At 47.9% G+C, this 17,890-nt stretch overlaps 1 protein-coding gene and 1 non-coding gene across 3 annotated transcripts; both read right to left on the minus strand.

The window, feature by feature from the left end:
* Positions 1-497: 497 nt before the first annotated feature.
* Positions 498-11,296, minus strand: eif4g2b (eukaryotic translation initiation factor 4, gamma 2b). 2 transcript variants are annotated; one of them, XM_076027230.1, is made up of 19 exons: positions 11,188-11,296; positions 9,285-9,410; positions 7,917-8,019; positions 7,661-7,792; positions 7,438-7,504; positions 7,090-7,241; positions 6,899-7,009; positions 6,478-6,660; positions 5,827-5,968; positions 4,990-5,153; positions 4,783-4,896; positions 4,367-4,495; positions 4,180-4,284; positions 3,226-3,441; positions 2,215-2,473; positions 1,487-1,691; positions 1,188-1,396; positions 808-929; positions 498-693 (listed from the first exon to the last, which is right to left on the minus strand). In XM_076027230.1, exons 6-19 carry the CDS (start codon positions 7,171-7,173, stop codon positions 628-630), a joined length of 2,109 nt encoding a protein of 702 aa, XP_075883345.1. In that variant the 5' UTR covers positions 7,174-7,241; positions 7,438-7,504; positions 7,661-7,792; positions 7,917-8,019; positions 9,285-9,410; positions 11,188-11,296; the 3' UTR covers positions 498-627. The 2 variants fall into 2 exon arrangements, with proteins under 2 accessions (XP_075883345.1, XP_075883344.1); XM_076027229.1 differs by lacking the exon at positions 11,188-11,296 and adding an exon at positions 9,809-9,931.
* LOC142888923 (small nucleolar RNA SNORD97) lies at positions 4,569-4,735 on the minus strand. The gene has a single exon (XR_012926754.1). It is a non-coding gene; the product is annotated as a small nucleolar RNA SNORD97 (small nucleolar RNA).
* Positions 11,297-17,890: the final 6,594 nt, after the last annotated feature.

Genomic DNA, 17,890 nt, shown 5'->3' on the forward strand with positions numbered 1-17,890 from the left:
AGGAGGGCGTTTGGAGGTCGGGGATGGCAGAGCGCGTCGGCCGCCAGACGTCCTGCTGATGCTCTTCTGACTAAAACCAGCAAAGAGGTGTTGACGCTTCTAAAGAATCTTCTACAGGCTGGAGGAGGTGGGGTGGGGGGCAATCCTGTGTTTTTTCTAAGAAGGGACCAGGTCCGAATCAGTAGGATGTGAAATGACAAACATGCAATACAAAAAAAAGAAAAAAGATGAACAAAATACAAACGGAGCCAAAAAAGAAAAGCGAAAACAAAAAACAAACACATGGTTGAGCCACTCCAGATGTCAGAAATCATGCAGCTGATCCACACACACACACACACACACACACTCAGGCAACAGGTCACATGACTCGTCTCAGTCTATCGTCACGGTGCGGGTGGTCACACGCGAGGCCCTACACAAGGTACAAAGCTCTTAGTCTGGGTTTCTACTTGCGGAGGGAGATGCAGCCGCGCGCCGCGCCGCGCCGCTAGTGGTTAAATCAAGCGCGGGCTTTCTAATGATGAGGGGGTGAAGGGAAAACAGAAAACCAACGACAGGAAGAAACAAAAAAGAGGGGCGACAGTGAGATGCAGATGTGGTCGATCCAACGCGGCGGCCGCCGCCTCAGTCTGCGTCGTCGTCCGACTCCTCCTCCTCCGCCGTCTCCAGCCAGGTGAGCCACTGGTTGACCTGAGAGGGGGGGGGGGGGGCGGGGGGGACACGGGTGGGGTGAGATGAGGTGAGTCGCCCGAGCACACAGAGGTGAGACTCGACATGGCGAGGTGAGGCGAGGCGTCCTGGTACCTGGAACAAAGCTTTTCCTTTTCCAGGGAATTCTTGGGTGATGTCTTCTTTCCAGGCGAGGAAGGCTTCTTCTTCAATGATCTCCATGTCGTAGAAGTTGACAAAATAGCGCAGCAGCATACCTGGTGGACAAGACACACGCTTTAGTGTTGGCGGCGGCAGTATTGCGCACCCCCGTTTGTTGTCTGTGTCGCTTAAAAAATAAAAAAATAAAAAAATAAATCTAGCATTAAAATGCTGAAGGTTATTGTAAAGATATTGTCCAGAAATTGATCTGTTGCTTTTAGACATGAAGGTCCAGTGTGTTCGTTTTGGCACCATCTAATGGTAAGTGAGGGTACTGCAGGCAATGTGCACGAGGTGCGAGCGGGGTCGGGTACCTTTGGGGAAGGCGCTGGCGTTGCAGTGCACCTGCAGGGCGTACAGGGCGCTGACCTGCAGCTCGGTGTGGTCGTGCAGGAACTTTTGCATGACGGGCTTGAAGGCCAGCAGCAGCTGCTTCTCCTGCTCCAGCTGCTCCTTGGAGGGCGCCGCCAGCTGCTCCTCGCTCTCCGCCATGCACAGCTCCTGGGAGATGTACTGGAGGAAACTGTGGAGGAGGGCGCAGGGTGGTCAGCGGCGCGGTGGGGAGAGCGGAGGAGCGGCTGCGGAACCCGGCCGGCCCGGCCCAGCTTCTTACCTGGTCATGAGGATGTTGACGAAGCCCTTGTCGGTGTGAAGCTTGGGAGAGATGTTGTCTTTGATCCACTTGTAGATGGACTGCGGGGAGGGGTCTGCCTTGATCTGCTTCAGCAGCTCCTTCTCCAGCTTCAGCAGCGGGAAGAGGAAGCTCAGGCCCTTGCCCTCCAGGATCTCCAGCATGCGGTCTTTGTTCTGGTCGATTTCTGCCACAAACAACCACAACCACAACGCAACGGTCAGAGAGCGGAAGAGGGATGATGCGCTTCGAGGAGCGTGGATGGTCTTGCAGGATGACCCCGGACATCTGGGAGTGGAGATCTGACGGCATGAAAGTTTCACATCACGGTAATTGTGACCAAAATGATCATGAGACCTGCACACGCAACTTGCTAATCGCACTAATAATTTGTCGAATTTTTAAAGGAGCAACGTTCGGTACCAGTTTCTCCTCAGAGTCCTTGTAATAGCCAAAATACGCCCGGACTTCGTACTTTTGTCTTTTTTGACGGGGAAAAAAATCTTGTCCGCTGAACTTCCTTCCGCCATGTTTAGGACCAAAGATTGTAAACTGTGCGCCTGTGTCTGAGGGACGGCTGCTGCTTTTCTGAGTAATGAGCTGCAGGTTTTCAAACCGCGGTAATCAAACATGGTTTTAATGATGATTAGAATCTGAGACGGTCTAATAACCGCGGCTCATCATTTCACCGGTAACGGTTGCGTCCCTACCTGGGAGCATCTTCTGCATGTTGACCTTGCTCTGCTGGAAGAGGTCCGTCAGCCACTCTCGGTCCTTGAGCTTGGCCGCCTGCTGCAGGCAGAGCAGGAAGAGGGGGAAGTGGGTGCCATTCTCCAGGGGGTGCGCCAGCTCGGCCACGCTCACCAGCTCGGCGATGATGGCCCGGGCCGCAAACTGGGCCAGGTAGGACTTGACCAGGGGCACGTCCAGCTCGATCTTCGGGCACTGGTCCAGGACGGTGAGGAAAGCCTGCGTTCAGACGGAGACGGTCAGACAAGGATGAGGGACAAGAGTGCCACCTGCAGGGGCAGGAGCGTCGTTGCAGCGCAACTGCTTTGAGTGCGGCATTAATGGTTGCTGCGAAAATGTGTTCATCATTTTGTCTCAATGTAAAAACTTCAAATGCAACATGTGACTGTTTCCTCTCAGCTGGTACATTCTGCGACTGGTTCAATGTGTATTTTTCATCCTTTCATCACAATCTCTGAGAAGTGCGGAAGAGGATTAGGGCCACAAGAACAAAAAAAAAATTTAGATAGAATTTTTTTTTTCCAGGTTTCCAATTCGAGAATAAAGTTTAAATCTCGATGTAATTAACATTTGAGAATAAAGTTGATGTAAAAAAAAAACAAAAACGAAATTTCGTGAATAAACTTGAAATTTTGTAATTAATGTCAAAATGTCGAGGATAAAGTCAAAAGGCTCTGCGAGTAAGTCTCGAGGAGAACTTCGGTTTTCTCCAGTTTCCTGATTATTGTGATTTTTTTTAATTCAGGAAATTTGTACTTTATTCACAAATTTTTGTCTTTTTCAACCTAAACTTTATTTATGAATTTTCCTCTTTATTCATGAAATCTCAACTTAAAACTCGAAATAAAAACTTTCAATAAAAGCCTCCTTCCTGTAATATTTTTTTCTGTTCTTGTGGCACTAATCCTCTTAAAGAAGAAAGTGGAAAGAAGTTATTTTGAAAAAAAAATCTTCCCAGTGAGGACGCAAACCTGCATGAAGTTCTCTCCGCTGACGAGGCCTTCGGTGCGCAGCGTGTGGATCAGGGTGCTGGCGTGCTCCTTGTCCTCGTCGGGGCGGTCCAGGGAGCACACGATGATCTTACTCAGCATCTCTGGCAGGAAGTGCTTGGGGGCCTTCATCTCGCGCACGCCGCTCACGGCGTCGGTCAGGTTCTTGCTGTTCAAGTACTCGGTGGCGATCCCCTCCTGAGGGGCAGGAGACCAATCAGCAAACGCTGCGCCACCTGGCAACAATCTCTACAGTCGACCTAACGGGGGGGCGGGAATCACCGTGTTCCCGACGTTTCGTTTCGATTCGATTCCAATTCAGAGGGCTATAGGTTGCAGTTAATCGCGATTAATCGAGAATTTATCACGATTCACATATATATCCAAAGCACACGACACACTGCGGAACGACACAGTCCCAACAGACTTTGCGATTGGCCCTTTGCGACTGTGTTGGCAGCTTTGTTCTGGTGTTGGGGATGAATGTCTGGTTTGGAGCAACTGTGGATTTTCTGTCTAGTCCTCCAACTCCGGGTGCCAACAGGAGAGGTTTCCTCAAGTTCGTCGTCTTCCCACAATATTTGTAATGTGGCGCAACTTACAAACTGAGTGACTCATGTCGAGTGTCTTTTTCGCCTCAACCTCGTAAAAGCCCAAACGCTGGCTTTATATCCTGAGGGAACCGATCAACTGAGCTTTTCAGTCATCTTCGATGCCGAGTGCGTAGGGGTCTCGTCTCCTGAGCTGCTTTGGATCTGCGTTCCGATCCAAATTCCAATTTTTTTTTTTTAAAGAGGCCGAGTTCCAGGCTCATTAAATTTTTTTATTTTTTTTTTAATTTGTGAATGGCTTCCTACTTGGCAATGCCATAATTGCGATTAATCTAAGAATCCCCCCCCCCCCCGCGACATTTGAAAAGGGAAGGATTTCACTCACGGTCATCTTCAGCAGCTCCTCCCTGGCGGGAGGCGGTTTCTTGTTCGTCTTCTGAGGTTTCTCCTGGATGGGCGGAGGGTTGGTCTTCAAGCCGAGCTGCGGAGGCTGAAGACGAGAGCGGCGGCGTCATTGCTGGTCTCGCACTGCAGGCAAGTGGAATCTGTGCAGGCCAGACGGCGAGCCTCACCTGTCCCAGAGGGGGGGTCTGGGTGCGTGGGGGCTGGGCACTGGGAGGCATCATGGTGGGGATCTGAGGCTGGAGCTTGGGAGCCTGGTTCTTGTTGAGGAGGAATGACTGCGCAGGCCGGAGGCTGATCTGTGGGGGCGGGGAGGCGTCGCAGCATTAGACGAGAGGTTGAACAAGAACTGAGAGAAAATTCTGCTCGTTCACGCCCTCATCTCTCATAATCGCAGTCAGTGGAAGTGCCAACAGGTCAGAGGAGGAGGAGGAGGAGAGGAAGCAAAGGGGAAGGAGATGAGAGGAAGAGATGGAGGAGAAACTGTCGGCACTTTGGGTCCTCAGAATAACGCGTCTGTTTTTTTAATCAGCGGGCATGAAGTCAGAGGAACCATCTCACACACGGAGCAACAGTGCAGCGTCACCTCGTCCGCATTGAGCTGTCCTTTCTTGCTGAATCGAGGAGGCAGGTCCTTGGACTGGACTTGCTGCTGGGCCAAGTGGCTCTGGTTCTGGCTGAGGAAATGTTGGTTCTGAACCTGTCGGGATGGCAAAAAACAAAACAAAACACGGGAGTCCGGCGTCACCGTTGGAAACCAGCTGACCGAGGCGGGAATGTGGGCGGAGCTTACCTGGTTGGACTTCACGAAGGACTTGGGCCCAATGTCAAACTGAGACTGCGGTGGGGGGGCGATGTGGGCGCCGTGGCCGTTGAAGAGTGGGTTGGTGCGATGGCGTCCCATTGTGGGCGAGTACCTGTCCTGAATGACCCCCGGGCCGGTTCCGATCCCACTGCCTGAGAGGAAACGGCACAGAGGAAGAACTGTGAGCGGAGGACAACTGCAGAGAGTCGCCACTAGGGGAGCCATGGTCTCAGCTATTTTTTTTATCTTTGCTACTTTCTGCATTGTGGAGACACACTGAAGACATCAAATATATTCGCAGTATATATGGAATTATGTAGCAAAGAATCACTCAAAATATGACTTCAATGAAGGGACGTTACTTTACTTTGTAGAATCTAAAATATGTCACAACATGGTTCATTTCACAGTTTTTGCTTACTGTATAATTCCACAATAATAATTTCACAATTAATGTGTTCATTTATAATCTACAATGTGAAAAGTCATGCAAATAAAACCATTTAATGAGATGGTTTGTCTAAACTTTTTGACTGGTTGTCCAAATAACCATTTTTTTTTTATTGAAATGGGAAAAAAAATAATGTAGTAACAAGCAATAGTTGCCAGGTATTGAGATTTTGATAATGACAATTTTGAAAGTAACCACCTATAAGAAATAAATATTATGGAATTGGATTACTAATTACTTAAATGTCCATTTATGTACGCTGGCTTATGAAATAAAATGAAACTAAATCAGCAGAGCAATCTAAACTATTCAGACAGACTGTGTGCAGGAAGTGCTTCTTGTCTGGCGACAGTTGATGAGAATATTTCACACACCTGGCATCTGTCCAAACATGTCCGCCAAACCACCGAGAGTCTCCCTGTCCAGTTTCACTTTGTGGGGCATGAAGGGGCTTTCCAGGAAGAAGTCGTTCCTCATGCCCTGAGACATGGGCGCTGGGATGAAAACACCCAAATCCTGCAGGAAACAAAGAGGACGCAGTAGGAACTCAGAGGTCAAAATTAAAAGAATATCAGCATCGGGGTTTGAATCCAACGCACCTGAACTGAGGATGTTCACAATTAATCGATTATCGATTCATTTTCGATTAAGAATTTATAATTAAATTAGTCGCAATTGATTGAAAAACGTTTTACTTTTTTTGGTTAAATGGCCTGGTATACCTGTACACCTAGAGCAAATCCTCTAATGTAAAAATGGGTCACAATGGACCCTCAACATTACTTAAGGGTTCAATAATGTGCTCCTTACACATTTTTCATTGTAAAATTTAGGTTCTCAGGAAAAATCGCCCCTTACCAATTAATGGTTAATCGATCGACAAGGTCAATCAACTAACGATTACTGAATTAATCGATGATTTTACATCCCTAACCCGCACAGAAAAATACGTTGGTGCATGTTATTTAAATGATGAGAGCGGATCGATGGGGGCAAACCAGAACGAGACTCGGGCCCAGACTCACTTTCACGGCATCCTGGCGGATCTGGTTAATCAGCTTTGGTCCGTTGTCGATGAAAGCCTTGCGGGGGACCCAGTTGTTTTCGCGCAGCTCCACTGTGTCTTGCAGCAGGAAGCGGATCCTCGCGGGCAACTCCTTGTTGTTCATTAAGGATCGCATACGGCCAAAGTACTGATCCATTAAAGACTGGAGGGGGACGGACAGACAGACAGACAGGGGAGAGAGAGGCGGTCAGGACCGGAGGGATCTCCACAACAAACTGCTGCAAGTTGCAGCCAAACAATATGCATAATCCTGGCTATTTAACAACCCCGCTGTTTTTTCTCCCCCGCAACCTTCTTGCAACAACGAGCCTGTTATATGCCCCCCCCCCCCCATCGCCTCTGCAGCTTCTTGTGCAGTAATCCAATGCCAGAGCTCTCACCTTCGCTTTGTTGTGGTCGAGTCTCGGCCCCACAGTTCTCATTATCTGACAGAGGCACTCCAGATCCTCCCCCATATCCTTGAGCTGGACTCTCTTCTTCTTTTCCAGAAGCTGCAAGAAAGCAGACCAGTCAGCGGGCGAGATCGGGCTTTTGTTGATCGGGGGTCGGGGGGTACTGTTACTGTACGTACTGTTTTGATGCACCTATGAAGGATAGATTCGTGAATGAGGTCGAGTTTGCCAAGTTCCCCGATGAATTTAATGTTGCCAAGCATCTTGATCTTGGCGATGGCACGCTGCTCCTCCTCCTCCGAAGTAAGAGGGTTGTCATGTTTGTCATAGACTGGAATGAACACAAGTGAGAGGTTGTCATTGGCCGGGGGGGCTCCTAAAAGTCCCGTGTTCGACCCATTTAGAAAATATCTTTATCTTTCATCCCCAAGAGCTTCCTGATTATCCAGACAGGCTGATTTGGCTTAACGTGGAACCTCTAATACTCGACGATCGACGACAAGACGGAGACGAGGACTTGGACTCACTTTCAACATTTCTGGTGCGGTTCTCAAATTCATCTTGAAGTTTGGAAATCAGCAGTCGTCTGAAGGTCTGCAAACAACGAGACAACAACATGAGCGTTTCTCAGGAACAAAGACCGCCGACCGGCCGAGCAGAGGATGGCTGGCGAGGAGAGGAAAAGGCTCGGAAGCTTTGTTGTGCCTTTAATGGAGCGGCACGGTGCCGAGCCGGCGGCGCCACACTCACTGTGCTCTGCTTTTGGGATGATTGGATCTCAGATGACGAGCCATCAAAGTTTGGTGCGTCCTCTGCCAAGCGCAGACATAGCTGAGCATAGAGCGAGCTATACTTGGGCTCTTCTAGGGCTTTGTCTACAATCTGAGGAGGAGGAAGGGGGAGACATGAGACACACGGTTGAGTCATTGTGAACCTGCCTGCCAAGACGGAAAGACAGCACAGTCCATCTGAAGGACAACAGAGGAGAAGCAGCGAGCAGCCTCACCAGCAAGATGATTCCTTTAAGGACGAGTTTTGAATCTACGCCCACGTTCAGGAGCTCAAGGCATAGCTTGTCAAACTTCTCAGGCGTGAGTTTGTTGAGTATGCTGCAGGAGGAAAAAAAGAGCGCGAGGGAGGGAGGGAGGAAGGAAGGAATGAGGGAGGAGAAAGAGAAGAAAGTCAGCGTAATTACACATCATCATCATCATCATCATCATCAGCATGTCTGCGCCGCTCCGCGCCAAGTCCCAGATGGATTGGAAACATTCTGGCCCATCAAAGACCCGGCTGGGCGGCTTCGCATGTTGAACTCTTGACTCGGCAACCCCCCCCCCCCAAGTTCTCCTGCGAGGACACAGGCAAGAATGCCAATTCCGAAAAACAGTTCAAAGTTTACTGAGATGTCACAACTAGTGATTTATTTTGACGATAAAACTGGATGTTTATTCGGTCTGAAAAGAGGATATTTCGCCGTGACAAACTTCCAACAATGTGAAATGCAGTTGTGAGTTCATCATTTGACAGAAGGGAAATGAAATGAAAGCTTTAGACCACTGAGTCAGTGCTCGGGCCACAACAGAGGACTGGAGGAGTGTTCATGATCTGTGTTTGACTCCATTAGTGTGGATGGAAAATGCAGCAGGGCTCTCTCTCCCTTTCTCTCTCTCTCTCTCTCTCTCTTTTTGATGGCTCCAGGAATAAAAGGCCTTCCTCGCTCTTCTCTTCGTGTGAGACTGCAGCAAAACAAAGCGACGTCGGCTCTAAAAGGTGACCCACAAATCTAATATATCAGCTGCTGAAACGCAAACTTTTAACAAGCGTCATTAAAGTGGCAGCACGAGCCCACTCTCGCTGTGGAAAAACCAGGACGGCGCCCGTCAGGAGCGGCGGTTGTCTGCTGCAGGTTTTAACTGGAAGACGTCGTTCGAGGCCTTTGGTCCTGCAGCACCGGCGCAGCACTGTCGGCAAGCAGCCGGTCTGTGAGGGTGGCTGCTGCTCAGAATAGATCCCTGTGGGCTGCTGCACCGCGTTGGCCCGCTGCGCCACTTCAGCTTCAGCCCGTGCAGGCGAGCCGGGAACGCTTGATTCATTCCTAGCAGGTCGACCGAATCCCATCTGCATCCCATGGTTGCCACCAGCTAGTCTTCATTCCTCTCTTTCTCTCTGGTAAACATCAGCTGACGCAGAGGGGGAGGGACTTTAGCGCCCTGAGCAAAGCACATGCAGAGTCGGCCTACTTAACACGCTTCCTATTCAAGTTGCAAGAAAAGATGGGAGCGATTGCATCCCTCAGAGGGTGCAGAAGCCAGGGGAAAAAACCAAACCAATTGAAAAACTCAAATAAAGAAGGTTGAGCAGATGTGAACCTTACCCCCTCACTTTCCTGAAGATTGCATCGTGTCGCTCTTTTTCGTTGCCGGAGTTGACATCTCGTCTAGTGCTTCGTGAAGGAACCCATCTCTGAACGCTTTGCCCTGGGGTTTTCCCCAGGAACTCGCTGCACACACACAAAAACAGAGGACGTGAGCGGCGCTGAAGACCATTACTTCCTGGTCACAGGTCCCATATTGTCCAGAATAACCGTCCTCAGACTCAGACTAGGGTTGGGCGATTTTGGTCAAAAATAAAATCCAGATTTTTTTCTCTCTGAAAACTCGGTTTAGATTTTTTTTTTGTTGTTTTTGCTGGTTTTAACGCCTGCTGTGGCTTGTGCATACGCGAGTAAACACAGGTAGACAGTTAACAGCTTCTCGAGGGGGGAGGACGACTACGGTACCCAAGAGGCGCCAACCCGGAAGCATGAAAGAGGAAAATCGATTTTCCTCTATTTAACATCGTTACCACTAAAAAAAAAAATCTGATTGGATTTAAAATCGATGAATGGCACAGCCCTACCTCACACTGCTGTTTTTCATTCTCTCGGCTGCAGAGGAGCAGCTTCGCGCAATCATTCCATGGCTACGGCTCTCCAGGAAGCAGCATATTTAGCCTTCTGTTTACAGATGCAAATTGCTGCTGGAGAAGACCGATCAAGTTAACCTGACGTAACGCTGGACCTTCAGAAGTGTTTTCTTAAAAGCTTTAGATCCAGCAAAGGCCACTACCATAGTTTTCCCTTGTACGAGAAACAAGGTCAGAAGTATCAGTCACTCCTACATTTAGCCACGCATTCCAGTGCACTGACAAAAAGGTACAAGTTGCTAGGAGTCCACACAGAAGAACAACACTGCCGTCTTACCTTTAGTTAAACACCCCCTTCATTACACAGAAAATATGTAAATACACGACTGCAAATAGCCTGAGAGCTTCCAACGTAACACGAAACCCTTCCAGTTGTTCATCTTTAATACAAACTCTATTCTCTGTCTGTGATCTGCGAGTAGTTTCTTTTTGGCGAATTGCAAATGGCAAAACTGCACGTTTACAATTCAATAGTGAGATACAAAGAGTTTGATTGAAATGGAAGACACACCTGTTGCCGACAGTCTTGGGATAGTGCTGAGGTGCACCCCTACCACCTCCTCCCCCCGAAGAAGCACTAGTGAAGACACAGGGAGGGGTGCACGTTAGCGCAAGGTGTAAAATGCCCATCAAAATTTATCATGCACATGGATTCAGTTATGGAAAATGCAAATTATGATTGGAGAAAAAAATGGATTTTCCACAGAACTTCTGCAAATAGGTTTGCAATGCTGACCAACAGGATTATCTGTTTATTGTTAAACACCAGCTCACAAAGTCCATGTTTGACAATAAAGATATGCAAATCAAGCCTCAATAAATTTAAATTCATATCCAAAACAGTTTTGCCAAACGATCAAACTTTATTGCTACCTTCTATTTATTTATCAGTCTAACTTTTTATGTGACATCATGGCCTGGCACTGATAGTTTATATGCAAAACCTTCTGATCGACATAACCAGCTTTTCTTTCCGTTTTAAACAGGATGCCGATTAAACGCTGCAGGTGGCGTCTGTGTGCGCGCCCCCGCCAACAAATTCAGCAGAAGCAAGCAGACAGAAATAAATCCTATTATGGCTCATTACAACCCCCCCCCCACCCCTCTCTACTTTAACAAGGTTTCGCAAAGAAATCTCTGCCAGCCATTTTGAGCTCTCTCACGTCCTGCTTTGTTTGCTAGGCCGGAAGTCCCTGCCCAGACCCTTGCAGAGGGCCAATCAGAAGAGAGAGAGAGACAGAAAAAAAACAACACAAAAACAGAAGGTTATGAGTTTCCCATTGATGTGGCAGTTTTTCTTTTTTGTTTATTACCTGAAACGAGAAGCACCCCCTTCTGCAATCACACTCTCCACTTTGGCGGCTTGACAATAAGGAATACTTAAAAGAAAGAGAATAATAGGAGGGGATGGGGAAAACGGTGCTGTGGAAGAGAAGAGGGAAGGGCAACCAGTCACTGCGTGTGGACGGAGGAGGAGGAGGAGGAGGAGGAGGTCGATGGAAGAAAAACACATCAGGTGGCTGACGGCGGTTTGTTGTGACGTCCGAGGGCAGAAATGACACCGTGTGATGTGACAGTAAATGTCACAAAGTTCGCAATGCAGGTCAAGGCTGTAAACGATAAAAGGCGTCACACCATTCAAGTTGGACGCTGAAAATCAGGTCAACCGAGGGCTAGCAGAAGCAATAAGCAGGCGCGTGGAGGAAAAGAAACGAAGCGGACTGACGCGTTTGTGTATATTGATAATCGTCGCCGGTCCGATCACGTCGGTTGTCTCGTCTTGCAAACACGCACACGCACGCAGAAACTATGTTTGCTCGGCTACAACAAAGCATAGGCGCTCCGGCTAACATGTTAGCTAGATGCTAAATCCATACACTAAACGGGTTACGTCACGACCCTGCTGGGATGTTTGGCAGCGTTTGCATTCGCTATATTTGACATGAATGCGCTTGTTCTCAAGCAACGAGTGGCAGTGAATATGGAAAACTGTATTTCGACATAAATTATCGTGCAATTTGAGGTGGGCGCTTGTGCTGATTTGCTGTCGGGGCTACGGTCACGGTCAGCCCCGCAAAGTGAAACCTTAATGTCCCATAAATATGCAGGGACCCGGGGCAGGGCGGCGTGGTTAGCCGCTAATATCTCCAGTTTGGCTGTGTCGCCATCCCATCGCAGATATGACGTGACATTGGAAAACAATCACCACCGGTGTGCTATTTCGAATCTGCATCGAACCCGTACCGACGACACAGGCGACTCAACCTTAATGTCATGAGTTCTAAGTACGTCGTGTGTACTGTTTTCCCCCGTGCGCACGACGTTGACGGCTGATGGTGGCTAAACGCGAACGACGCCATTTTCTACCCAAACGTATGTCAGCTGAGCCGCCCCGGCGCTAAGCTATCCGCCGGCTCCAGGGCTAATTTGCTAACGTAGCTTTAGCGAGCTTAGCCGGCTACCCTGGTGGAAGCCATTTTGGATGAACCGGTGCAGTTCTTTTCCGCTACGATAGCGAAGCAACCCGTCTTACCTTTGCTAAAGCAACTTCAGCTTTGTATTGTAGTTTGGCTACCGAGGAAGAAATGGGACAATGCAAAAAAAAAAAAAAAGAGGGGGGGCTTTGTTCGACGTGTGTCAGGGTTGCTTGGAGCAGAGAGATGACCGCACAAACGCACACACATCGGCTCCCCTGCTCGCTGCCTGCCTGCCTGCCTTGTTTGCGCTCTAAGCTAGCCAGACGAGAGCACAGAGGGCTGGATGCGGACGGAGAAGTCGTCCCCTTCCCATTGGCCCCCTATTTTGTTGCCATGTCAGTAGGAACCAATCACAGAGCGGTATTCATGGTCGAACTGCACACGCACACAGCCGATCCAATAGAAGGCAACGTGACATGCTAAGGACCGCCTTTTCGTCTTGATTGACACGCAATTTAACATCTGCAGTGCAGGGAAACGCAATAAGGCAAATACTTGATGTGCTGCTGTGTGCAATTATTCGCGAAATGTATTTAAATGAAGACACATTCTCTTAATTCTTAAATATGATATTCAGAATACACATATACAGACTTTTCGGCGAAAGCCTGTATGTGTCAACATTCCATTACGTTTTTTTTTTTCAAAAAGAAAATGTTTTATGTGATTTATAGTGGCCAGTCAGAAGACAATGTGTGTCTACAAATACAAAAGCATACGACATACATGTATCATCTCACGGTTTGAATTGTATTAACTCACAGTTTAAGTAAGAGGATATTACATTACTGCTAGAATTCAGAACTATGCTACAACCAAAGCCTTTGCGTCTCTTCAGGGCAGATTTAAACGTGGGAGACAGCCATGAGGTTGTTTTGTGTTATGGAGGACGGCCTTCTCAGGTGAGCAGCACTGGAGGTCCACAGCCTGCTACACCAGAAGCTGCTGAGGATGTGCAGGGAGCTACTTTGTTTTGGTCTTACACAACTACTTTCTTACTCAGCCCCCCAAAACAAAAACTGTCTTTCTGTATTGCTCTGCTGCAGCACCATGACAAACAGATTTAGCAGATTTCCTCATCGCTACCATGTAGCCGGCAAAGTATTTGGGTCCCCTTGATCCCTCTCTGGTACTTGCAGTTAATCAAACGCGCTGTCTCCAAGAATCATCTTTTTTGTTCAAAACAAAACAAAACAAAACAAAGCAAAACAGCAGTTCTGAGTCATCGTCAAACCAGTCATAGTCAGTTAGAGTCAGTTAATAGTCATTAATGTGGCAGAAAATCGCACAAGTCATGTCTGAAATCAGCGAGAAGCGATGTGCTAAAATGCAAGTAAGTGCTCTCAACTAAGCCGAGTGAGGGGTGAGTGCAGCTGTTATAAACATGGTGTGAGATTTAGATGACGCAAATCATCATTGCAGGAAGGGCAATTAAAAAAAACCCTCACACCGTATAAAAGGCAAATTTATATAAAGTGAAATTATGCAAAATTGGCATGTGAGCTCTGACAGAGTGCAAACTGAAAGACAGTGGCACTCGCCTTGAACCTGAAGTGTGCAACTTCATTACATCATGCATGCAGGCATGCAGACACACATGAGGACAGAACCACGTCAGAGATTTTCAGGATGAGGGGGTGAGAGCGGTTGAACTAACCCCTGATCACATCTCATGTGTTGTGTCATTATGTGGAACTGGGTGCTCAACAGAACATGACACGACTCACAGGTGAAAAGTCATCTACCTCTTCTGTTTCTAAGAGACATCGATAGCTGTCAGGAATGTTCAGGATGTCATTTTCAAATGTCAGATCTGCTGTTTTTTTTTTTTTTTTTTTTTTTAAATACAGCCTCATCCTCTGAATAATAATAACAGCACGAAAACAAAGCTGCATATGTAGCCTTATGTTTTACGGCCTCCTGCTAAAACTGATGCTTTGTTGGATCTTTTACATGTTATCAAAGGTGGCACTGAGGAGGGCTGAGTCAATACCTCTGCAGGGGCAGCGCCACAATCCTGGGCAAATTACCAGTGCTCTTTATGACGCCATAAAGGGCCAATTTGTTTCTTTTAGCTCTTGTTAGCTATTTCAGACATTAGCTAATAATGTCTGAAATAGTGACGGAAGGAAAAGTCTTATCTCTCATCTAGCGAGTTCGCAGAAGGGACTTTTGACAACCTGCGAAGTGACCATGGTGCAGTTCATAGCTCTCTCCACCGGATGGCAGAATGAGCCCTTCGGTTGAAAAAGTGAGAATCCAAAGCAGCAAAGGTTCCACGGTCCTTGCTCATGTGTTGCGGGGTCCAACTCTGTTACCTGGCCATCATAACGCTCCCAGCACAGCACAACACAACACAACGCAACGCAACACAACACAACACAACGCAACGCAACACCACACAACACAACACAACGCAACACAACACAACACAACACAACAGAGTTGTCAGGTGGTTCCCTCCGGTCTCGGCCCTCTTCCTGCAGCTCATTATGCGGAGGAAGATCTCTGACCCAGTTATCCGTGTTTGTTTAATGGCAGTCCTGTTAAGACGCCGCCCTCCGCCCCTCGCCGTTCCCGTTCTCACCGAGTGATTACGGCTTTCATTAGCCGGGGGGGGGGACTGTGCTTGCGCGCGCCGTTGCCGGGCTGCTTTGTGCCGAGGTTTGGAGATGGAATTCTCAGCCGTGCGATGAGAACTTGGCAGGGGAAATTAAAACGAAAAGATATTGATTGTGATCTTATTGTCTGAGGTTGTGTGCATCTCTGCAGAGTCTCAGCTGCTCCCGCCCGTTTTCAAAGCTCACCAGGAGCTGGATGTGATTTAATTTGGAATATTTCAATGTTTAGAAGTAAGCAATTGATTTTTTTCTTCTTCTCAGCAATAAACATTTTCCTGGGTTCTTACCCTCCCAAAAGGTCCTATTTTCTTCATCTTCTACAAATAAGGTCATGCAACACTCAATCACACATCAATAACAACAGTGTGATTGCGTTGGTGCTGCGCAGGTTCCCTTGGAAATACCACAGAGATCATAATTTGCGCTTTGAAATGAAAGGAGCAAGATAAGGTAAAATAAATAAATAATGCTTTGCACTGTTAGATGCACTTCCACAAAGACGTGAATATGATATGTGTGGTCTCCACTGCAGCGTCGGGCGAAATCACATTTTTAATACCATGCATTCTCCTTGCACGGCCGTTTTTTGTTTTTTTGTTTTTTGCATTCTGCCTCAGTCAAAGCGGGCAAACGGCTTTATCTCCTCTCATCCGAACTCTGCGTAAACCTCGACACAGCTACAAACACAAAACCCCCAAACTTTCTTTGTGTTTTGCTGAAACCAGATTTTGAAAGGAGTCTTTGAAAGACGAAGTAGATGCGTTGGAAGGGCCGCGCGACTGGTGTTTGAAAAAAGCCAAACGACCTTTCTCAAAGACACTTTTATCGTGCTCAAAGACAGACAGGTGAGGGTTTTACTTTATATATGTATTTTTCCCAGTTGGGTACGACAGTCTCTGTTTGAATGCAGCCTTTCTGAGTACGTCTGCAACTGGAACGTGAGAGTTTTTCTACAGGAGACAGACTCACGAGGTAAAATGAAAAAAATAACATGCTTTTAAACGCTGTTCAAAATTTTGAACGGCAGCTTGTTCGTGCACCGCCGAAGGAGTCTCAGGACCGGAGTTGCAGGAAACTGACAAGGTTTCGGCACGCACCTTTCCACACCTGCTATTTATACCCGGTTCACCTTTGACCTGGGTCCAGTGTGAATTGAGGCCCGACCTTCAGAAAACACAGAAAATATGATATAAACACTCCGCGGTTGTGCCCCCGAGACGCACGTGACCTTTCTCTCGCACATTTCCCAGCCTCTATTTATCCAGGGAAGACTTCTCCCAGCAGGCTCCAGGAGGGTCTACCTCCCGCCCCCCCTCCCCACCTCCCCCCTCGCCTCCTCCCACCATGCCGCCAAACACGCTGCATCTATCACAAAAAAAGGAAATCGCACCTGAGAGAAGCTCAGCGGCAGTAGTGTCATGTGCCATTGAAAGTGGGTCAGCAAACACTCACCACGGTGGATACGGAGATCGTCTTCTTCTTTCCAATCAGAATTCACTCTGGTGGCATATTAATGCAAAAACTGACTTGAAATCATGACTGTTGTCATGGTCAAAATGAAAAAAAAAGGATGGAAATGACGGTAGTTGTAATAACGAGTTGTATTGTGTTTTTCATTGAGTTGTTTATTTCAGTTGGAAGGCGCGATGGACAAATTTAATTAGGCTAATGCAATTATAAGGTTAGGGCACCTATAAGCTGGTTAGCTTCAGCCTTAATAACCCTTTCAGTCTGCCACAGGATTTTCATTGTTTTTCTTCCCGTTTGTTTTTGTACTGAAGGTTGTATTTTTTGTTGTTGATCGAAATAAATCAAATCAAATCAAATCAAATCAGTAGAAACAGATGTGAACACAACTTTGGTATAGATAGGCCCACGACAGAGACAGACAGACGGACAGACAGGTAGGTAGGTAGGTAGATAGATAGATCCATTTACAAAAATCGAATCTAATCTTTTGTCATCAGATCCAGTCCCTGTCACTGTTATTATCGCCTCAACTCTCAATGGTGTCGTCTGATCACAAACATCTGATAGCAATCCTAAAGAAAAAGCAACAACAACACACACATTTTGAATAAAAGCGAGTCAAACAGGGAGCTGGCGCGTGTAGCGGAGCTAAAACAAGGTGCCGAGGCTGTGGAGTTTATATTAGCAGCCCTGTTGAAGGACTTGACTGCGTGGGCAGCTCCTGGATTAAACCTTTGGCTCAACGGCGCAGTCGGTGACGCCGGCCCTCTCATGGAAATTGCAGGGCCGGGCCCCGCCGACTGCGCGGTTGTGCGCTGCAACGCGGCCCGTCCGAGACGATCAGGTTGTAGTTCAACTGGAGAAACAATTGGCCGTCTGCGCCGCGCTAATCCCTCTCGGCGGTGCGCAGGGTTCAATGAAAAGGAAGACTGACCAGGGGCCGCTGATAAACGGCGGTACGCGCGACCCTCTTCATATGCGAATCAATAACAGCGCGTCGCTGATATCTCCCTTCTAATCGGGCCAGTCAATTAAATGGCGGCTGACAGGCTAATCTAAAGGAACACATTACCGCCGCCGAGCCCCGTGGCAAAAGGCTATCGCGCTCTCCCTGAAAGAGAAAAGAAAGGCGGGTGGGGTGGGGGGTGGTGGGTGGTGGGGGGCTCCCGGCCGCGGGTGCCAATCAGAGTGCGGAACACAACCTCAGCTCGGATCAAATTTCAGACGAGGCAGGAGATGCGAGGACAATAATTTGCTCTTCACGCAAGGGAGGGGAGTAAAAGAGTAAAAGAAAAAAAAGTGAAGAAATAGAAATCGATGTGGAGTTCATGTTCGCCAACTTCCACCCAATTTCTGCTTCATCAGGGGTGGCGGCCGATTTGTCTGGCTGACTTTTCCGCAAACTACCCCGAGTGAGACAATTGATCGCCCGACGTCGGACTCGACAG

This window comes from Nelusetta ayraudi, unplaced genomic scaffold, assembly GCF_046127955.1.
Source record: "Nelusetta ayraudi isolate G7.1 ecotype Tasmania unplaced genomic scaffold, CSIRO-AGI_Nayr_v1 ptg000020l, whole genome shotgun sequence".
Lineage (NCBI taxonomy): Eukaryota > Metazoa > Chordata > Actinopteri > Tetraodontiformes > Monacanthidae > Nelusetta > Nelusetta ayraudi.